This window comes from Dipodomys ordii, unplaced genomic scaffold (assembly GCF_000151885.1).
Source record: "Dipodomys ordii isolate 6190 unplaced genomic scaffold, Dord_2.0 Scaffold4, whole genome shotgun sequence".
Taxonomy (NCBI): Eukaryota; Metazoa; Chordata; class Mammalia; order Rodentia; family Heteromyidae; genus Dipodomys; species Dipodomys ordii.
In genome coordinates, this window is record NW_012267220.1 from 19,245,830 (window position 1) to 19,269,542 (window position 23,713).

The 23,713-nt window shown below is 35.8% G+C and overlaps 1 protein-coding gene across 6 annotated transcripts in view; it reads right to left on the reverse strand.

Moving 5' to 3' along the window:
* Positions 1–23,713, reverse strand: part of Pcm1 (pericentriolar material 1) — a 91,101-nt gene that overhangs the window by 5,462 nt on the left and 61,926 nt on the right. For all 6 annotated transcript variants that reach the window (XM_013025478.1, XM_013025503.1, XM_013025482.1 and 3 more), the window contains 13 exons: positions 22,730–22,786; positions 18,915–19,087; positions 18,492–18,623; positions 16,168–16,288; positions 14,692–14,853; positions 14,158–14,300; positions 10,705–10,839; positions 7,429–7,626; positions 6,594–6,656; positions 6,214–6,349; positions 5,514–5,674; positions 2,035–2,107; positions 1,045–1,301 (listed from right to left, as the gene is read on the reverse strand). In XM_013025478.1, coding sequence (XP_012880932.1) covers positions 1,045–1,301; positions 2,035–2,107; positions 5,514–5,674; positions 6,214–6,349; positions 6,594–6,656; positions 7,429–7,626; positions 10,705–10,839; positions 14,158–14,300; positions 14,692–14,853; positions 16,168–16,288; positions 18,492–18,623; positions 18,915–19,087; positions 22,730–22,786 — 1,811 coding nt within the window. The remainder of the gene's footprint in view (positions 1–1,044; positions 1,302–2,034; positions 2,108–5,513; positions 5,675–6,213; positions 6,350–6,593; positions 6,657–7,428; positions 7,627–10,704; positions 10,840–14,157; positions 14,301–14,691; positions 14,854–16,167; positions 16,289–18,491; positions 18,624–18,914; positions 19,088–22,729; positions 22,787–23,713) is intronic.

Here is a 23,713-nt window from a genome sequence, read left to right on the forward strand (position 1 = left end):
TATATATGTGTATGTATACATATAACAAACTTTCCCCCCCATCAGTCGTGTGACAGCCTGAATACTGTCCCTGAGCTTTTTCACTCAAGGCTAGCACTCTATTACTTTGAGCCACAGAACCACTTTCAGTTTTCTGGTGGTTAATTGGAGATAAGAGTCTCACAGATTTTCCTGCCTGGGCTGGCTTTGAATGGGTTTTGGAGATCCTTAGATCTCAGCCCCCTGAATAGCTAGGATTATAGGTGTAAGCCACTGGTACCTCAGTTATAAATATGAGGTATAAATTTAGTAATTTACTTTTGTAATCATCTCAAACTTGTGTTTCCTTTAAATTTGGATTGGATTTTCATTCTTTAGCCCTCCCTGTAATTTTGAATAGTATCATGTTTCTACCAAGTACCAAAGTAGAAACCTTAGGCTTTTTTTCCAAGGTGGGGGGAGGAGCACTGCTATCGTAGATTTGAACTTAGGGCCTTAGTACTTACTCAACTTCTTTGCTCAGCTGGTACCACTTGAACCTCATTATTAGTGAATATTGAACTTGAACTCTCTTAAAACTGTCACTGGAGGGCTGGGAAGGTGGCTCAATGGTAGAGCGCTTGCCTTGCATGCCTGAGGCCCTGGGTTCGATTCCTCGGCACCACATAAGCAAAAAGAAAAAAAGCCAGAAGTGGTGCTGTGGCTCAAGTGGTAGAGCACCTAGCCTTGAGCTGAAGAGCTGAGGGACAGTGCCCAGGCCCAGAGTTCAGGCCCCACGACTGGATCCAAAAAAAACAAAAAAAAAAACCTGTCACTGTTATTTAATTTGGTTATCCAAATTATAAATTGCTTTAAGGCTTGAAATGCTCACCATAAATTATAATCACTCTTCTGCTACTGCCTGAAGTATGAATAAAAAATAAAAATATTTAGACAGGTTCTAAACACAAAGTGTTTGTGTGTTTATATACTACTTGATTTATATGCTGAAAATGTTAATCTGAAAACAAAGAAATATACATAGAAATAAAAAGCAATACATTTGGAAACACAAGTGATACTTACATAGTCATGCACTAACACTGGAGATTCAGTATCGGGACTTCCAGCCAGAGAGCTCTCAGGAGTTTCCTGGGTAGACTTAACTTCTTTGACTTTAGGCACTATGGTTTCAATTTCAGTTAAAGGTATCGGCAAAGGGTCAGGCTGTTTAGATGAATCAATAGTAGTAACTGAGTCCTTCTGGGTAGAACTATTTAATGGCTGTTCATTTTCCACGATATTAAGGTAACAAGGTTTCACAGGAGAATTAACTTGATCATCTGCCATCAAAACAAAGTCTTAACTTCAGTGTAATCCAAGTTGTTTTTTAATCCCTTTACATCAAATAAAGACAATATACATGAATAGAAATGATCAAGACACTGAAGACCCAACAGAAAAGGCAACTACAAATGTTCATTAGCAGTGGCTTTCAAATTTAGCTGAAGAGATTCATCTAGGACCTTTTAAAATAAGAATTTTTGCTGGGTGCTGGTGACTCATGTCTGTATTCCTAAGCTACTCACAGGAGTGATCTAAGGATCAGTTTGAAGCCAGCGTGGGCAGGAAAATTGGTGAGACTCTATCTCCAACTGATCAGCAAAAAAACTTCAAGTAGAATTATGGCTCAAGTGATAAATGCTAAGGGACAATGCCCCTCTAGCCCCAATTACTAGGAAGGAAGGGAGGGAGGAAGAGAGGGAGGGAGGAAGGAGGAAAGAAGGGAGGGAAAAGACAAGAATCCAACAATTAGGATTTTCAAGAGTCCTGGGAACGGATTTTTTTTTTTTGGGGGGGGGGTGGTGGTGAAGATATGCCCTGAAAAAGAATATTTCTGTATAGGTACATAAACATTTGTTAACTCTTAGAAAACCAAAGACAGAGTTACAAGATAGGTATTAAGTTCAAAGTGCCTTCAAACTTATATTAGTTTTAAGAATTATAATATTTAATAAAGTTTTAAGTACATAAAAGGTTCTTTAATCTTAAAACTGAAGTTATTTAACTTCTTACTTTTATCAGTGAGCACCTGATCTGGTGGGAAATTAGTGCTTTCTGCCGTTTTTTCCAGGTCATGTTGCAGAACCTAAAAAGAAAAAGATGTTTTAATATGAAAGCCTTAAAATATATGAACAATATACCTTATTATTATATATCTTATTATTGTATGATTTTTGTCCATCAAAGCTTCAAACTCTCTTAAAAGAGGCTTTGGCTGCATTAAGAAGATGGTCACACTAAAAAGGTTCCTTCTCAGAGAAACTCAACACAATGCAGAAAAGGAGACTAAAATACATTTTTCTGTTTTATGAATTTTTTCAGACCGTATCTTAAAAAATACAAAAAAGATATCTACACATGTAAACATTGCAAGTATGGGAGAGGAAGTGAGCAGGAGGAGAAAAATGAACAAAGCCAAGTACCTTTAACAGGACAGGAAACAAAAAAACGGAGATTTACCCCATCATTAGAAGTATCAGATTCTAGGGAGGGAAAATATGGTGGCAGAGTAAGGGCTAGTGATTAAAATTAAGACTGGTAGTGTTAGGCTTAAAACTGACTAAGAAAAATATGGATTCCTAGGTTCTTATGTCCAACAGATTACAACTAGTGAGCCAGACACTTGGATAAAGAAGGAGGGCAGCAGTGAAGTCCATACTGAAAACAGAATGAAATAGTGCAAGTGTATGTAATGATGGGGGCATTCCACTCCATTCTCACATTAAGCTCCAGAATACCAGGAACAAAACTAATATGCACCCAAGCAGGAAAATAGAAAACGCTTGAAGATATTAAACCACTTTGAAACACAGACCAATAGGTACTAACATTTACAAGTTTCTATCAGGAAATTAGCTGTCTATCTCATGTCCTGTAGAGAAACAACCAACAAAAAAGCAAACCAAGTTAGGCACGGCAACTCAAATCTATCTATAATCCTAGTTTGGTGGGAAGTGAAAACTAGGAGATCTCAGTTTCAAGCCAGTTCAGGCATAAAGTTCATGAGATTCTATTTCAACCAATGGTTAGGTCCAACAGTATAGACTATCATCCCTGCTATATAGGAGACACAGTGGCTAAGTACAGTGATGTGTGCTTGTTACCCTGAAGATGTGAGTAGATGATTCCCGTGTAGGTCTGCCTTGGCATAAAACAAGATCCTACCTCAAAAAAAAAAAAAAAAATCAATGCAAATGAGGATTGGAGGAACGGCTGAAGTGGTAGAGCATCATCTGTCTAACAAACATGAAGCTCTGTTTCAAGACTCCCCCCAAAAAAAACCAAATTTTTTATATATCATTCTTCAGTATAATCAGTAGATAACTGAATATGATCAGTAGATAACTGAAGAATATTTCCAGCTAGATAAGACCCTGCTTCCGTGATCAGAAAAGTAACAGCAAAAAAATGTTACTTAGAAATAAAATATGACCATGGAAATAAAAATAATTTCATACTGACATTAAGGCTAAGGAAATCCAGAAAGCAAAAGTAAAAGGATAAAAGCAGTGGGACAAGAGAAAAGATGATTATCCTCTGAGAACTAGCAATAGCTGATAAAGAAGAGAATATGGTGAAAAAAACAAATCACTAAGGGAAAAATATAAATGGAAAAGATCCAGTAAAATGCCCATATAATGGAAAAGACTCAGAACAAAGTATATTAAGTTTTACAATTCTAGGGGGGATAAAGCTTTTGGAGGGAGAAAGGTAAATAAGATATAACAATGAAGTAGTTAGTACCTTCAAAGATCTGAAGAAAATATTTTCCACACAGAAGAAGTGATTTTCAATACAGAATTTTTTTTGGGGTGGTGGTGGTGGTGGTGAACTGGTTGTAGGGCTTGAACTCGGGCCTGACTGCTGTCCCTGAGCATTTTTGCTCAAGGCTAGTGCTCTACTACTTTAAGCTACAGTGCTACTTCTCAGAAAAATATTTTAAACCATTTGAATCAATATTTTCTTAGGTATGTCTCAAAAAGTTTTATCTCTCATTTCTGAGAGGTACTAGAAATTATTATGCTCCTCTAAAAGTAAGGCTAGTAAAAAAAAGACTGAATTCTAAAAATAGATCTGAAAAAGGAGGTAAATGAACAGACACATCCTTGTGACTCTTCTCTCCCTCCAATTAACCAGCAAAATGCCACAGTGGGGGTACCTCAAATGGTACAGCACCAGTTCTGAGCAAAAAAAAAAAAAAAAGGCCAAGTGAGAGCTTGAAGCCCTGAGTTCAAGCTCTAGTAGCAGCACAAAAAGAAAAAGAAAAACACATAGCCAAACATGTAATGTAAGTTAAATCTAGAGTGGTAAGGAAGGAGTAATGATCAAGGGGAAAAAAAGGATGTCAAGACAAGTTAAATTTAAGTTATGTACGAATTCTGCTGGGAGGTTTATAAAGATACTGACTTGGGTTGGGAAGGTTGCTCAGTGATAGAGTGCTTGCCTTGCATGCATGAGGCCCTGGGTTCGATTCCGCAGCACCATATAAGCAGAAAATGCCAGAAGTGGCGCTGTGGCTCAAATAGTAGAGTGCTAGCCTTGAGCTGAAGAGCTGAGGGACAGCACCCAGGCCCAGAGTTCAGGCCCCATGACCGAAGGAAAAAAAAAAAAGCAGATACTAGTATACAGCAGGGGAATATGTTCAAAGAAAATCAATGTAAACTGACGTAACTATCAAATTGAAGAGGAAGATGTACAAGAATAGACATAAATAATACTTTCTTGCTCAGCAATCAGTAATATTTATAGTTTAAGACTAAATGTAAATTTCACCAAAACACATACAATAAAGAAAGAAATATGGAGGCAAATAGTTGAAGAAATTGTACAAAGTACTGTCGATGGAGCAGGATGAAGTGAAAGTAGGAAATGATTTTATTTCTTGTTGCATAAGATTTTCTTATATGACTAAAAGACAAATATATCTAATTCATTAAAAAAAAAAACCACCCTCTAGTCAGGTGCCAGTAGATCACACCTGTAATCCTAGCTACTCAGGAGGCTGAGCTCTGACGATCACAGTTCAAAAGCCAGCTGGGGCAGGAAAGTCCATGAGACTCTTATCTCTAATTAACCACCAGAAAACCAAAAGTTGTGCTGTGGCTCAAGTGGTAGAGTGCTCACCTTGAGCTAAAGAGCTCAGGGACAGTGCCCAAGCCCAGAGTTCAAGCCCCACAACTGACAAAAAAAACAAAAAACCTCTAATGTGAAAGAAGTTAAAACCTCCATCTGTATACAAAATAAAAACTGCATATGGAAAAAAAAAACCCTCTAAAGTATATAGTAGTTAGGATTTGTTAGAAAATCTTAAAAAAATAAAAACAAACTATTCTAAACAATGTTAAATATAAAAAGTGTTTCAGATTCTAATAAATATCTTAAGAATGACAAAGAATGAGAAAAGCTATACATGTTGACATTTTTCAGAAGGTCTTTGCTTTCAGTAGTTGAAATAAGAATAGCAGTAACTATTCTGATGGTTAATGGATTACCTGACTCTCATGCTCAGTTTCTTCTGTAGTTTCAGTATTAGCCTGAAGTGAAGTCTGGACATCCACAGGGCTCTCCTCAAATTCTTCTATTTCTTCATCTTCATTTTCATCTTCTCCACTTCCATAATTAGTTAAAGCCTGAGTTTCAGCTTTAGATAAATCTATGTTGATTAATGTACAACTTTTAGTAAATCTCACAAATTCATCTTTTTTTCTTCTTTAGAGATGGGGTTTTGTTGTATCAACCATGCTAATATGCAAGTTTTAGAGTCAACATATCCTCCCAAACTTGGCCTCCCAAGTACAGGTATAAATTTCACACCCATACCATTTAATCTTAATAATGGTTAACATTTACTGTATTCTTGCTTTATTCGGGTGTTTTACCTAATATGCCTAAAATTGTCAATAAGTACTGGAAACTGTGGTACAGAAAGACCAAGTTGTTAGGTTTGTTTGTTGTTTTTCTAAGACAGGGTCTTAAGATGATCTCTCAAAATCATAATCCTCTTGCATTTCAAGTATAGGCATTGGAGGTATAAGTGATCATGCTGGCCAAGTAAATAAATCAGGTTACTAATTTACTAACATTCAAATTCAGAATTAGATGCTTAATTTGCTATTCTTAAACTCCTCTCCTAAATGTTCTGATAGTGATCTATAAAGAATTATAAACATGGTTCAAAGCCTTTAAACTTACTAATAGACACTGGACATGCTTCACTTTCTTCATCTTCCTCTTGATCAGAAACATCTGATCTTACAGCTTTGGGACCTTTGGCATCGTATACCTCTGATGTCTGAGTCTGCTTAACTGTTTCAGTTTCATCCTTGTCCTGTCAACAAATGAGTAATTAATTTTTTGAAGTACTTTGAAAAAGGCCTAGGAGGTCTCTATCTTAAAAGTAATGGTTACTATATATAAACGTATAATTATTTTTGACAGTCTAGTTTTGTTTTTTAAAGAATAAAGAATAGGCATTTGATGGTGCTCTCAAATATTAAGGTAAAAGCTGATAAAATTATGATGTATTATATCTTAAAAGCACTACTAATAGGCATAAATTAATTAGCACATACTTTGTCTTCATCATCAATCTCGCCAGCAGGTGAGCCATGATCTCCTTCAAGAATCCTTTTGGCCTAAAAGCAAATCAATTAAACAGAATTCAGCAAAAACACTCAGGTAATTCCAGCTTCCTAAACCTCAAGTAAGTGACACTTCATTCACTCTGATGTTAAAACCAATAAATTAGAAAACAGCCTTTTACATACTATTATCACATCTAAACTGATAAGAATGTCTTATTCGCCAATTCAATTATCAATTATCACTATTTTTCTATCTGAATAATTGCTAAATATTACAACTGGTCTCCTGATTTTCTTTCTACTCTACAATGATCCTTCCTTAACAATTAAAACTGTATAGTTTATGTCATTCATTAATTTATTCCAAACTTCCCTATGGGTTTTCATCATGTTTCATGTCTTTATAAACATGGCCTAACCTATCTGTGTGATGTCAATTCTACATTCTTACTATTCCACTTAATGTGCTTCTCCCTTCACAGCCTTTTCTCTGTTCTCCCAACAAATCAATTCTGCCTGATAGTCCTTACTTATGAAAGTTCATAAAGGATTGTATCACAGAAACTAAACTACAGGGATGTGAAACTAAAGCCCTAACCAATTAATAAGCATGTCTATTAGCTGGAAGTCACCTTGGTTGAGACATATCCTTGGAGACTCTTGGAGATTGACAACAGCTGTGACAGGTAGTTGGCTAAAGAATAGATTTCATTACTCCTCACCTCTTTGGAGAACTAAGTGATAATGTAAGTGACAATGATCAAAAAGTATAGTTACAGGCTCATTACAGCTACTCCTAAAATCAAAATGAAAGTTAGGTTACCTCTTTGGCATAAGACTGTATCACTCCAGTTGCTTCTATTTTCCTTTTACATCTCTGTTTTACGGTTACACTATTATTATCCAAATCTTGCATCAGCTTAAAGAAAGCCAATTCATTAAACAAAACTTCAGATATTTCCACAAGAAGGTCTTCTCCACAGTCTTTCAGTTTTCTGCCTGCAAATTTTGCCAATGAATCCTATTTGATGATAAATCAAATAATTTTAACATTAAAACAGAGAGATATATGATTAAAAGATGAAGTTTTAAATATTTATCTAGAAGGAAATAAGATTACTGATTTTAAGTATTGAAAAACTTGAAACTAATGGCTAAGATCACAAAAAAAAGATTATTAAAGATTACATATTACTAAGGGAGAAGTCTTCCCAGTCATGCTTACTGAGTAAATGGGAGAAGGGAGAAGAGAACTGTCTTCCATATATTTAGTACCTAACATAATTCCTGGACATGGAAGATTTCTAATCCCCTAATCAGAGGATTTCTAATCCCAAAAAGTTCCCAATGCATATAGGGAACACATATACACTTACAGTTAAGTCATTAAGCACTATGAGAGAACAATAAAGAGCTTCCTTCAAGTATCATTAGAATATTTTTCAGAACAGTTTAAAAGTAAACTTTAGTTCTATTCAAATTCAAACATAACATCAAATGATAAATTTATTATAGTCTATACTTTTTATTAAAACTGCTTTCCTGTTCTTCCAAAACATTATGGATTTTCCTTTTTGGAAAATACATGAAGTATGATGTTCAGTGTCTCATCACTATTACTATTTCAATCATACAAGGAAGTACATATGCTGAGTGCCTTGTGAAAGGAAATTCTTTAATAAGTTTTAGACAATAAATTCTAGCTCATGAATAAAAATTTAATATTCTAGGCATTAATAGAAATTTTCATTCTTCATATATATGCCCCAGTGAAAAATATGAGGGATGAAGTGAAAGAAATCCATTCACACCATCTTACACTTAGGGGAAAAAAAGTTCTATTTCTGCTGTGCACTAGTGGCTCATGCCTATAATCTTAGCTACTCAGGAGGCTGACATATGAGGAGCATGGATCAAAGCCAGCCCAGTCATCAAAGTCAGTGAGATTCTCATCTCCAATTAACCACCAGAAAACTAAAGTGGAGCTGTGGCTCAAGTGGAAGAGCACTTGCCTTGAGCTAAAGAGACAGCAGCCAGGCCCAGAGTTCAAGCCCCATGACCGACAAAAAACAAAAAAACCTACTTCTAAACTAATGTTTATAATAACTAATGCTTATAATAGGCAAAACCAAAGATGGGCTGAATAGACCTTGATTTAAAAATATGAACTGTTAGTAATTTCTCTTTAAATCACATTCTAGAATAGTTACTTCTTCCTTTAGAGACAAGCCATCTAGTTAAATTTTTAAAAATACATTTATGTTATTTCACTTATTTCTACAGGAGTATCTTCTCTATAGTCTCTCCGTTTCCTGCTAGCAAATGTTTTGAATCCTAAAGGATTCCTACAATGTAGAGCATCACTGACACCTTCCTTATAAATTATGTATTCACACTATTATAAATGGAGTCAGAACTATTCTGAGACTACTGCTGAATTTATACTTTAGTCTTAATGTATTGTTTAATTTGGAGTAACAATACCACCAATAAACAAACCTCAATGGGAAAATATTCAAATAAAGGGTAAAGATTTTTGTTTTTTGTTGGTCTGTTTTGTCATGTACTGTGGGCCTGAGGGCTGTACCTGAGCTCTTCAGATCAAGGCTAGCGCTCTACCACTTGAGCCACAGTGCCACTTCTGGTTTTCTGGTAGTTTATTGGAGATAAGAATTTCACGGCTTTTCCTGCCCAGGCTGGCTTTGAATCACAATCCTTAAATCTCAGTCTCCTGGGTAGCCAGATTATAGGCCTGAGCCACTAGCACCCAGCTTATAGATGTTTTTATATGAAATTAAAAAAATCCTTATTTAAACAAAGTGTCTCATCTTGGTACTAATGACATTAAGACTGCACAATTCTATTGTGAGAGACATTATAGGTTCTTTAAGCAGCATACCTACCCATCAACCTAGTACCTCCTCTCTTCTTTCCCCTTCCTACCTCCCCTCTACCTTACTTGCTATGACAAAGTGTCTTCAAATGCTGTTAAATGTCTCCCAGGAGGCAAAAAAATCTCCCCTACGTGAGAATTGCCCTAATTTAAAGTTACTTTTACATCTAAGGATAGCAGTGTGAAAAGCAGGGGAATAGAAAGGTCAGACAACAGGTATAAAAACAAAGACATAAGAAATGTGTTATGGTGTTCTGTAGTAGTGGGATGACTACAGTTCACTATGACTTACGATGTATTTTATAAAGCTGTAGAAAAAAAAAGCTTCAAGGTTTCAAGTGTAAAGAAATGATAAGGAGGGCTGGGAAGGTGGCTCAGTGGTAGAGCGCTTGCGTTGCATGCCTGAGGCCCTGGGTTCGATTCCTCAGCACCACATAAGCAAAAAGAAAAATACTGGAAGTGGCTCTGTGGCTCAGGTGGTAGAGTGCTAGCCTTGAGCTGAAGAGCTGAGGGATAGCGCCCAGGCTCAGAGTTCAGGCCCCACTACCGGACCAAAAAAAAAAATTGGAAAAAAAAAAAAAAAGAAATGATAAGGAAAGGGAAATGTTACTGTGGCTTAATCAACAAACATTCTATACAGTGTATGCTGAAGTATCTAATTGTAACCTATTATTAAGTGCAATTAATATATTAATAAGAAAAACAATGTTATACTCTAAAAGGTGTCTTCAACTGGTAGCTGGGTTGGGGCTTTAAAATTTCCCCAGATTAGTCCAAATAAATGAACATATATATAGCATGCCCTAAAAAAACTTCTAAGTAATGGAATAACTTGGAATGTATTAAATGTCACACCAAGTTATTGTTAAAATGAATGTCTGAATAGATGCATAATACCAGAACATGAAAAAAAATAAATAAAAGTCCTAAACTCATTCCTGTAATCTTAAGCTATTCAGGAGGCTGAGATCTAAGGATAGCAATTCAAAACCAGTGTGGACAGGAGAAACTGTGAAATTTCCAGTTAACTATCACTAGCCAGAAGCTAAACTGTAGAGTACTACCCTTGAGCAAAAAAAACCTCAAAGGACTGTGCCCAGGCTCTGAGTTCAAGTCTTAGGACCAGCAGAAAAAAAAAGAGGTGAAAGGGAAGAATTCTAAACAGATGGTGGATACTGACTAGGCAATGTAAGTATAAACACGTACCTGTAAAATACTTCCAAGTTGTTTATGAAAGAACTTTACAAACTCTTTGCTCTCATCATTTTGCTGGGTAAGGGTTAAAACCATGCGTCTCACTGAAGTAAGAAGTTGAGACGAACATACTTCATCCATGTGCTCCTAAGAAAAACCCTAGAGGGTTAGGATATAAACTTATCTATTGTTTAAAAGTATCAATCACATAATAATTCATTTCTCTGGCATAGATCCTTCTCACCTTCTCAATTTTCAGTTGTACACTGGAAAGAATTGTCCATGACAACAACCAAACTCTTAACAATATACACTGAGAGGCTTGACAATTCAGACTCACTATACCAGGTGTTGGCTAGTAAAAGAAACTGGCTTATCCAGCCTTTCTCTATTAAGAATTATTCATGCTATAGCTTCAATTTGCCTATCTTCCTGTTTGCAATTTGGTTAACTGCAACTACTCTTACAATCAATTTTCTTCCACCTAATTTTCTATCAGACACATACATACATATATATATATATGTATAGACATACACACACATATATATATATATATGTATGTAGATATATAAAATATATCCCCACCTAATGTTGAGGTTTGAACTCAAGGCCCCTGTTCATGCTCAGTTTTTTTGCTCATGTCCAGCGTTCTACCACTTGATCCATGCCTCCAGTCTGGATCTTCATGCTATTAACATCTTGTACATCATAGGACATAGGAGCACCTAGTCCTCTACCTACTACATGCTAGTTACTCCATCAACGCTTCCCCAACATTCCAACAACTAAAGTCTCAATACATTATGAGATGTCTTGTTGGTCAACATAACCCCCTAATTTTCTTTAACTTTCTCCTTAATTGTTCTTTAAAAGCATGTATAAATTACAAAATAATTCTAACCATTTTCTGAGGTAAGTCTAGAAATTTCTTATTTCTCTTCTATTAAAGTCACTTAAGTTCTACAACCTTTCTCAGGTCAGATTTTTTTCCTAGTTGAATAAATCTATAAAATGAAGCACTCAAACATTAATTCCTAAGGTTGATTCAGGCTCATTTTTAAAAGCTCATGTGTCAAGGCAAGTAACTTATGAAACAACAATGAAAAAGTTCTGTCTTCAAAAGCTCAAAAGCTGGGGCTGGGAAGGTCGCTCAGCAGTAGAGTGCATGCCTCACATTCATAAAGGCCCTGGGTTCAATTCCTCAGCACCACATAAACAGAAAAGGCCGGAAGTGGCACTGTGGCTTAAGTGGTAGAGCACTAGCCTTGAGCACAAGAGTGCAGGGACAGCACCCAGGCCCAGAGTTCAAGCCCCATGACCAACCAAAAAAAATTCAAAAGCTTGATTCACAACTGATCAAAATCTTAACAAAAGACTTAAAACTCTAAGGGCTGGGAAGGTGGCTCAGTGGTAGAGCGCTTGTCGTGCATGCATGAGGCCCTGGGTTCGATTCCTCAGCACCACATAAGCAAAAAGCAAAAAAGCCAGAAGTGGTGCTATGGCTCAAGTGGTAGAGCGCTAGCCTTGAGATGAAGAGCTGAGGGACAGCGCCCAGGCCCAGAGTTCAGGCCCCATGACTGGACCCCTTCACCCCCCAAAAAAAGACAAAACTTTGAAACCCTAGGAGTAAACCCTTTAAAGGTATAGGTTAACACTTTCCTGAGTAGAATCTTAATAGCTGACAGAGGAAAAAAAAAACTGACAAATGGAACTTGATCAAATTAAAAAGCATCTGCAGCATAAAGGCAACAATTATCAGAATCAAGAGACAGGCTACAGAATGGGAAAAAGAAATTGTTTTGGTGCCTGGCACAGTGGTGCCAGAAACAGAATAATGAAACCTGTTAGGCAGAGTACTGTGGCTCCCACCTATATTTTAGCTATTCAAGTGGCAGAGTGGGATGATTATGGTAGTGATCAGGCCCAGGAAAAAAGTTCATGAAACCTCATCTCACTAATAAAAGCTGAGTGTAGTGGAGTAAGCTTGACATCTCAACTACAAAGAAGTATAAATACGAGGATTATAGTCCACCCCATTCCCCCCAAAAAGATACAGTGCCTGCCTAGCAAGCACCAGGTCTTGACTCAAACCTTGGTACTACCAAAAACCCAAACTAAACTATAAAACTTGTTTAATATGGGGAATAATAATAGAGCAAGTGAATTTTTTGTTGTTGTTGTTTTTGCTGATCCTGGAGCTTAAACTCAGGATGTGGATGTTATTCCTGAACCTCTCTCTCTGTGCTCAAGGCTACTACTCTATTACTTGAGCCACAGCACCACTTCCAGTTTTTGAGTGGCTTATTGGAGGTAAGAGTCTCATGGACTTTCCTGCCCAGGCTGGCACTGAACTATGATCCTCAGATCTCAACCTCATGAGTAGCTAGGATTACAGGTGTGGGCCACCAATGCCTGGCTGCATGAGTGAATTTCATCAAAGTACATCTCTCACTGAGTTGTCCTTAAGTTCTTTTCTGCAGTCAAAAATTCTCTTTGAGCCTGAATAGAAGCTCCATTCTTCTTCCTCAGATACCTCGCTGGAATCCTGCCACTGTAGCGTTTTTCTTGGTGAGACTCTCCCTGTAATATGTCCACTGTCTAGCTCTTGCTATCTGCCATGTATCTTACATATGTTTCCCTGTGCTCCTGTTTCCCTTTCCTTTCAAATCCTTTCTACCTTAAATAGATATAAGATCAGTCCTCATTTATAATGGCACTGAAGAGCATGAATCTCACTTGGGATACAATACCCTATCCCTGAGTTAGATGGGACTGCAAAGGCTGTATGAGTGTGCATTTGTACTCCAGGGGTTGGATGATACTTCATTTTAAGACCTGATCAGCTGATGTCCTAAGTCACTTTTTCTCATCTGAAGCAAAAAGTTAGCCTGAAAGCCTTGTTAGACAAACCAACTGTGATATGATAAACTGAGCTAACTCATAGAAGCAGTAGATTTAAGATTCACTGACAGCAGGCACTGGTGGCTCACGCCTGTAATCCTAGCTACTCAGGAGGCTGAGATCTGAGGATCACAGTTCAAAGCCAGCCCAGACAAGAAAGTCTGTGAAACTCTTATCTTCAATAAACCCCCAGAAAATCAGAAGTGGTGCTGTGGCTCAAGTGAGCACTAGCCTTGAGCTGAAGAGCTGAGGACAGTGCCCAGGCCCAGACACAGGAATCACCATTCTCTAGTTCGCCTAATCCTTATCACTCAGACTTTGACTCTCAATCATTTCTTTTCTCTGAGGCTCTATTTTGTCAAGATTGTGGGAGACAGTTTTGTCTTCTGTTTTACCTGAATTTTTGTTTTTTTTGGGTCCGGTCATGGGGCCTGAACTCTGGGCCTGGGAGCTGTCCCTCAACTCTTCACCTCAGTTTACCTGAATTTTTATGATTTACTATAATAAAGTTTTACCTATGAGTCAAAAAGCACAGAAAGTTTATTTTTAAAAATTATTTACCTTCAAAAAAGGAATGACTTCTTTCATAATTGCTTTAATCTGACGATCCAGTTGCTGAGTATCAATTCTAGGACATGGGACAGTAGAAACCTCACTTACAGGTTGTTGTGAGCTACAATTTTCAATAATGGGAGTTTCTGTTTCTAAGAAAAGTAATACATTAATAAAAAAAGTTTACATCATTTACACACACACACACACACACACACACACACACACACACACCATTTTAAAGAATATCAAGATATGATAATTTAAGTTTAAAAATGCCAGGGCAAAAAAAAATCCATGTACTTGTAGCATTCATGGTAGCTAAATAAAAACAGTAATAAAAACCTGTATTACCAACTATATATTAAGTAGGGCCTTTAATATTTTTTCCATGACAGAGTCTTGGTCTGTAGGACAGGCTGGCCTCAATATTCTCCTGCCCCAGCTTCGTGACTACAAGAATACATACAGTGCCTGGCTGGTTTTTCACTGTTTTTATACGCAACTATGATTATAACTTCTAATCAATTAAAAAAGACACACCATCTAAATTATTATCTGCAGAGGTGGCAGCAGGAGCAGCATCTTCATCCTCAAGAACTCTGCAGGTGCATCTCATATTTGAATTGCTGTCACCCTCGGTCTTCATACGTTCATATTCTCTCATTCTGGCTAATGCTTGATCTAAGTGAATCACCGTGTTACCTAAATTTGAACAGAAATATTTCTAAAATAAGCAAAAGTAAATCTTTTTATCCACTTCTCAAAAACTATTATCTGAACATTAGAAAAATTAGCATTTTAACAAGTTCCAGACACTATGTGCTTCATGTAGATCCTCACATTTATTTACTCTTTAAATAATCCTATGATAGCAGCTTCAAACTTAAGTAACTTGCCCAAATCTTTACAATCAGTTTTAAATAAAACAGCAGGCATTTGACTTCAGGTTATTTTAAACCATGTTAGTGGCATCTATTTCACTATTATCATGTTGTTTTACTGGAAACAGTAAAAAGAAATCATGCCAAAATGTTATGTAAATTCTGAGGAAAGTAATCCAATTTAACAGAAGCAAATAAGGTAAGCAAAAGAAGCCTACCAATGAGATTTTCCAGTATCTACCTCTTTCTTGAGGGGAGTACTGAGGTAGCAACTTACGGTCTTGCTAGGCAGGCAGTCTTTCACTTGAACCACATTCCCAGTCCTTTTGGCTTTAGTTATGTTTCTAACAAGGTCTTAAACTTATGGTCAGCCTGACCTGGACTTCAATCATCCTATTTATTCTACCCTCCTACGTTGGTGTGCACCACCATGCTAAGCTTTTTGATGCTAAGCTTTTTAATGGCTGAGATAGGGTCTCATAAACATTCTGCCTGGGGTGGTCCTGAACTGCAAAAGCTTCCTTCCTGAGTGCAGACGTGTGAATAGCTAAGATTATAGCTACCACCTATATCCACTTCTAGTTACAAAGCTAGTTGTAAAAAACTGTCTGAAAGAAGAATTTAGTAAAATAATGAAAATAAGCAGTTCATATGCAGCAACTCATTCAGAAATAGTAACAGAAGAAAAGGAAAGAACTAGCCAGAATAACTTCTTTACAATGGATGCACTTAGCATAGACCTGATAGCTATTTACTCAGAAAGGAGGCAGAGCCTCAGTACTCAGGAAAATCTGAATCATTGTGATAACAGATACCTATGATAAAGCAAGGCTTGGACTTTGGATATTTTTAAAACAGTGTAAACTTCGGTTTACTGAGATATTATTATTTGTGCTTGATAGTGGTATGTATACATTTCCTCCAAGAACATAGCAAAATAAGAACTCTATCACTATTTCAGTCATAAACAGGTGATCTGACCCAGGTTCAGAGTCCTGATGAAGAATGCTGAGAGTTTAACATGATAGTACCTTTATGTCTATGTTTTGTGAGCCATACATTATCTTTTAAGTTGCAATTCAGACTGTAAGACATCAACTTAGTCATGCTAAAATGATAAACATGTTCTGCTTACCTAGATCATCTGTTGCAAAGGGTTCAAAATTTGAAGATACAGACATGACACTAGCATTATCAGCATTGTGTTGCTCACTTATTTTATGTGTTTCTCTTTCAAAGTTTTTCTCAAAAGTTTCCTGTTACAATAAAAAAATAATTTCTTTAAAAATTTTATAAATATTAACTATCAAACAGATACTATTTGCAAACAACGATATACCTAAAATGTACATTACATGAGTACTGCATGCAAACAGGACTACATACTACAAACAATTATTAAATGTTGAATAGTCATAGAAACATAAATATTAACCTTGCAGAACATCTCTTCTCATAATTGAACTCATTTTTGCATGTACTTTGCTGAGTTCCAACAAATGTATATACTCATGTAACCAGCTTCTTAAAAGACCAGGCAACCAGCTTAAAAGACCTGCCTATCAGCCTAGAAAGTTCCTTTGTACCTTTCTACAGTTAATCTCCACGACATTCATCTCATATATCTACCACTGTAGATTAATTTTATTAGTTCAGGCAAAAAGTATGTATTCTTCAGCATATTTTTCATTGTGTTTCTGAAATTAAAACATGCTCTTGTGTATTTCAATATTACATTATTTCTAATTGTTGTATCATATTCTGTTGTAAGGTGTATCTGTTTTACTGTCAGCCTTTTACGTTTCAGCCATTCTAATATGTTCATGGTGGTATCTCACAGTTTTAATTTGCATACTAGCCATCTATATGCTCCTTCATAAAGTTTCTATCCAAATCTCTTTTCTATTGTTATTACTGAGTTGTCTTAAAATTGAGTAGTAAAAATTCTATATGTAATACAGCTATAAATTCTAGCTGTAATACAGCTAGAAACTCATTTGAAAAGCACAAAGATTTTATTTTCATGGAATCCAACAATATTTTCATGTATAATGCTTTTGGTGTCCTAAGAAATCATTGCTGACGTTAAAATAAGATTTTTTCCCTTATTTTCTTCTCTTTTAATTTTATAGGTTTAGCTTTAATAGGATTTTCATGTCATTTTAAACTAATCTTAAATGTGGTATGACAAGGGTGTCTCATATATGTTTTTGTGGGTTTTTTTCCTGCTAGCTATTGGTCTTTTGTGGGACAAGTGAACAAAGGATAGTGTGCTAATCAAATGGCACTGAAAAAGAGAAGATGCTGACCTCAATGCTGAATTTCAGCTTTGGCAGGAAAAAAAAAAAAGAATATTTAAAATTATAGTAACACAGTTATTTATCCCAAGCCCTTATTTAGTAAGCAGTACGCTATCTTTACATTTTATTTAACTTTAAAACTTGATCAAGTTAGTTTTATCTTGAAATATAGTCAATTTTTCAAAATATGCTATTGATGGTGCAGGTCAGTATGCTGTATCTGGAAATAATGCTACGTATATGAGACTTGGATTAATAACAGAAGCACTGAAGAACATAAAATTTCTTAGACGTTTAGGAAAAGACTTCACACTCCCAAGTTATTTCAATGCCCAGTAAACCTTAAGACACCTTGTTTAATAGCAAAAATTATCAAAATGATCTTTTGGAGAAACACTTCAGAAGACATTATGGAACTATTCCAACTTTCTACCTATAAGCAATTACTTGCTAAGCAATTATTCTTATGTATGGATCTCCAGGTGATTCAACTGTATTATAAAAATAGAATCAAATTTTAAACAGGTGATTCCCCCAACAAGCAGTATCTCTTCAGATTCCTAGCAGTATGTCATTCAGTCTTTCAACGAACAAAGTACTGGGCTCTATAGGAGGACACAGACTACTAAATGTCTACCATTCTCCTCCTCACCATCCTCTCAAAGTCCTTTTTGTTTTATTAAAAAAAATTTTCAAGTTAAAATATATTCAATTACATTCATTACTAGGATGATTGACTTCTGACTTATCTTGTACTTCTTGACTTACCTTGTACTATTTAAGGATTATTATTAAGATCTGTTTGGTTTATTATGTATCTTGAAATACAACATACACCTATTTATTAAATGTCTGTTAAAAGTTAGTCCCTCCTTTACACAACTGCTTAAAAATAATAAAAATATAAGTCAGCCCCTATCTTGTAGAAGATATATGTATGACTATATATGACTATATACATGACTATTTTGGACCTTATACTCTATCATTTACACATAATTTTTGGTGTTCACGGTATATTTTAATTGTAAGTTATATTTTATCTGACAATAGTGTATTACACCTATCTTTTAAGCTGTTCACAATTTGACAATAATCAAATTTTTGTTTACTGTATACTAACATTATGCCTACATTTCACGTACTATTATTATCTTACATCATCAGTAGTAGCCAGGCTTTCACTGGGAGTAAGTTCTGAGTTTGATGCTATCCAAGTACCAGAGTTTACAGACTTTACATTTTCTCCATCTTTTTCATCACTTTCAGAAATATGTCGGGATACTATGTCCTATATAAGGAAAATGAGACATTATTGCTTAATATCAAATGTATGATGCAAATTTTAAAACAAAGATCCATTGCTTCTCACTTGATAGGTTAAGTGTGAAGAAATCATACCAAAGGAAAAAAACCTAAAAAACTGCTCACAAAGACTAAAAAGCTATTTAAGATATACAAAGAAAATAACAAAAAGAAATCAAAATATGTATGGAGCAAGAACATTCATGGGACTAAGAAAGTAAACAGATATAATCATGAAGTAACAGTAACAAGGTAGAAAAAAAAAGTTATCAGATACCTGCAATGCATATAAAGCCCTCTGTCTCAAGTAGTCTGTATTAAGTAGTTGAAGCTCATGGAAGAGTTCAATAAGAAAATGTGGACGAGACTCATTTTGAGAAATTAATGTAGCTACTTCAGAATAAATAGTATCCTGTAATGCTTCAAACATGGAAAAATCACTCCCAGTTTCTGGAAGATATAAAATACCTTCATGACAATTTCTAATAATGTGTGTCATTAATCTAAGCTTTAAATTACTTAAAAATCTGAACACAATTCTATTTCAGGACTTTTAAAGAATGCTTAAAACCAAAGTTAAAGATTATCAAATTGGCAAGTAAATATTATATATTAAATAAATACTTATATTCATGAGTAACATTACCTAGCACTACTTGGTATCATATTTGCTTCTCAATTGAAATATCTTATTAGGTGTTGTGATATATGACTATAATCTCAGCAACAGAGAGACTAATGAAAGAAGATTGTAAACTTGAGGCCTGTGTAGGTTAAACAAGACCCTTTCTCAAAACACACACAAAATAGCATTTTTACATACTCAATAGGACTAACCAGTGAAAATCCTTCACCATTTGAATCAAATAAACTAAGCTGAAATAGTTTTGTTTCTTGCTAATATGAACATTGTAGCAAAAAAGGACCTCGGGCTCAAATGGTATATGTTTGCCTAGCACACACACTAGTTCAAAACCAAAACCAAATGAAGTACTGCTGTTAAGTGCTACTATTTTAAGGTCTAAAAAGCTACTAATATTCAAATATCACTTTCAACTCAGAAAAGTTGATAATGTTTAACATGTTTAACTATAACTTACATGTGAATTTGCTATTGTCATACAAATATATACATACTTGTACTCAATGCCAAGTTTTCAGAATTTGCCTATCACTGTTACTTCTGAGCATATAGCCAGCCCCATACTATTCTTTTTTTTTTTTTTCAGCCCCATACTCTTAAAAAAAGAGTACAAATTAGGAACTTGGGGCATGCATGGGAGGGGAGAAGTGGAGTAATCACAAAGTAGTCCTAGCTATCCAACTATAAATTTTCTAAAATAAGCCAAGCTCATGACTGTAATACTAGCTATTGAAGAAGCTCAAAGCTAACCCAGCAGGAAAGTCTAGGAGACTCTTGTCTCCAATAACCATCAAAATATCAGAAGCAGGGCTGCAGCTCAAGTGGTAGTCTTGAGCAAAATCATCACAGGGGTAGCACTCAGGCCAAGTTCAAGTACCAGGAAGAAAGCATACTTACAAATTTACACACACACACAAAATTCTGAACAACAAAATATCAAATACCTAGCTAGTGGGATGGAAAGGTGGCTCAGTGGTAGAGTGCTTGCCTTGCATGCATGAGGCCCTGGGTTCCATTCCTCAGTACCACATAAGAAAAAAGAAAAAAGCCGGAAGTGGCGCTGTGGCTCAAGTGGTAGAGCGCTAGCCTTGAGCTGAAGAGCTGAGGGACAGCGTCCAGGCCCAGAGTTCAGGCCCCACAACCGGACCCAAAACAAAACAAAAAACAAAGCAAATACCTAGCTAGTTAAATGCTCAAGTTCAGAAAAAATCAGTTTCTAAGAAAAACAAATATGTTAAAATTTTAGTATATGATTCTTTTTAAAAAATGTGTGTGCAGCCGGGCACCTGTGGCTCATGCCTGTAATCCTAGCTACTCAAGAGGCTGAGATCTGAAGATCATGGTCAAAGCCAGCCCTGGCAGAAAAGTCCGAGAGACTCATCACCAACAAACCACCAGAAAGCCAGAAGTTGCACTGTTGCTCAAGTGGTAGAGTGCTCGCCTTGAGCTGAAGAGCTGAGGGACAGCGTCCAGGCCCAGAGTTGAATTCAAGACTCACTACTGACCAAAAAAAAAAAAAAAACAAGTGTGTGCAGCTGGGTACCAGTGCCTCAAGCCTGTAAGACTAGCAACTCAGGAGGCTGAGATCTGAGAATGGCGATTCAAAGCCAGCCTGGGCAGCAAAGTTCTTGAAACTCTAATGTCCAATTAACCACCAGAAAACCAGAAGTGGTGCTGCGGCTCAAACGGTAGAATGCTTGCCTTGGGCTGAAGAGCTCAGGGACAGTGCCCAAGCCCAGAGGTCAAGCCCCACGACCAAGCAAGGAAAGAAGGGAAGGAGGGAGGGAGGGAAACAAAAATGTGTGTATGTGAGGTTAGGTGCCAGTAGCTTACGCCTGTACTCCTAGCTACTCAGGAGGCTGAGATCTGATGACTGCGGCTTAAAATCAGCCTGGTTAGTGAATTCTCAGTCAAGCACTTATCTTCAATTAACCACCAAAAAACTGGAAGTGAAGCTGTGGCTCAAAATGGTATAATGTTAACCTTGAAGAAAAGAGCTCAGGGACAGCACCCAGGCCTTCAGTTCACTGACAAAAAAAAAAAAAATGTGGAATGTATTCTACTCGAAAAAATTTCTACTCAGCAGTAGCTAAATGATGTAATATTTTGAGGTCTCAAATTTTCTAAACATACAACTAATGAAAACCATGTATCTTTCTTATCCTTCTGCTATAGTTTGTAAATATAAAAGAAATACCATTTATTAACTAAAATAATCATATAATTGTTATTAAGTATTATTCATATTATGTAAATTTATCAAAAATATTCTGCCAATGTTTAAATGTTCACTTGTGACATACTACAAAAGTGAGTTACCATAAGCAGGAACCCAACTTATCTTTCTGTAAAAAAATCACTACTTACAGGAAAAAAAACTACACCAACATATGATTTTATATGCAAGCTTTTCATTTACTTATTGGCCATAGTTGCAGTTTTTTTGTTGGTCATGGGGCCTGAACACTGGACCTGGGCACTGTCTCTCAGCTCTTCAGCTCAAGGCTAGAGCTCTACCACTTAAGCCATGGCACCCACTTCCGGCCTTTGCTGTGTATGTGGTACTGAGGAATCGAACCCAGGGCCTCATGCATGCAAGGCAGAAGCATTCTTACCACTGAGCCACCTTCCCAGCCCCAGCTGTTTGATATTTAAAAGGTTTGTTCCAAAGCTAAAAGAACAATGTACACATTATGGTATCTTTAATAGCTTTGTGTTTAATAAAATTAGCACTCATTATACATCACTAAAAATTAAAATTTAATTATTTTTTGCCAATCACAATCTTCATCTCTCTCTTTTGCAGTCTAGTGATGGCAAGTTTATACCATTTTCTCTTCCTGGACTAAATTAATGAGCTTTTGATAGAAAATCTCTGATCTCACAAAGGGTTTTGCTGATCCAATCTTGATTTTATACGATTTTCATTCTTTTGTTTGAAATTACCAGCAACACATTCATCACTGTCAGATGTGGATCCTTCTTTTATTTTCTTTAGTATCCCATAACAGTTCAAACAGGCTTTTATTTTTTAGTTATATAGCTTTGGAAGGAGGTAAAGAATTTTTGTAAATTCTGAGTCATATAGAACTGTTTTAAGTAATAGATCAAATTAGCATTCTGGAATCTTTCCAATTTTGCATGATCTTTATCATATTCTTCCCATATTATACTTAAATATCAGTACTTTTTAAAGGTTCTATTCCCCTTACAAATGTATTAGGTTTCACACACAAATCAAATCGAGAAAAGTCATCAATTTAACCAACCACAAATTATAAATGAAAGGTTTCAGAATTTTATCAGTATGAACTTTTTTTTTTTTTATAAAGCACGTAACATTTATACAGTTGCCAAATCTAAAAACTACCAGAACAGCATTTAGATTTTTTAGGATCAAATGGAAAAAACTTAACAAAAGTGGACACCAAAACTAAGCAGATTGTTACCTGGCGCTTCATTGCATGCATTTCTGTTAGACTGCTGTAGCATTCTCCTAGCATGTGCTGTAGGAAAGGGCAGACATAGGATGAACATAAAATGTGTATGAGTAGGTCTATGAGTAAGTGAATTAAAAAAAAGAAAGCAAAATTTTTTAAAAAATTGTTTGCCTGAAGTGAAATGTTATCACAAGGTATTACTCTATTATGCTCTATTTAAAAGTAATCACATTAGAGGGAATTTCAAAAGGTTTAATATAAAGTTATTACTGTGATGATGACTATCATAATACATATCCAGGTGAACTTCCTGTAACTCTTGTGGGAGCAAAGAACTGTATAATGTAATGCTACCAGCGATATATGCTTCACTCTTGATAGTGACGTATGATACGTAGGGTAGCAATAAGTCCAAGATATAATTTCAGGGTAGTGGTTAAGATGAAAAAAATGTATATCTTTACACTACTGACAACATTTTTATGTCATTAATAATCACACTCTTCAGTAAAAGAGATCTGAAATACTATGATTATCAATTATTTAAGTAATGATAGTCTGTTTTTTTGAGCCTTTCAATTTAGTGCCTCTCCTCCAACCCAATGTTTACTTTCTGACAATTTTACAACTTAGTAGTATTTTGCTAAAATTTTGGGTCTGAGATAGTAAGAGTTGCTATTTCTGTCAAAAGGATTCTGGACTCAAAAGAAGTATTACCATTTCCTACCAAAATAACCTTGAGGAAGTTATTTCAAAATACAAATGTGATGCTTTTGTTGTAATTACAAAACTTAACAAGTATTCACCTAAGTCTTAGAAAATATAGATGTTAAAGATTATAAAACCATTATAAACACTTCCATTAATCTTCTTCTAGTCATTACTCATTCACATTTTGTTTTACATAGTTGGAAGCACACTGTTCAGGGATCACTAAATCTACTTTTTCTACTTCTCTTTCCATAAAATGGATTCCAACAAGAACAGAACAAT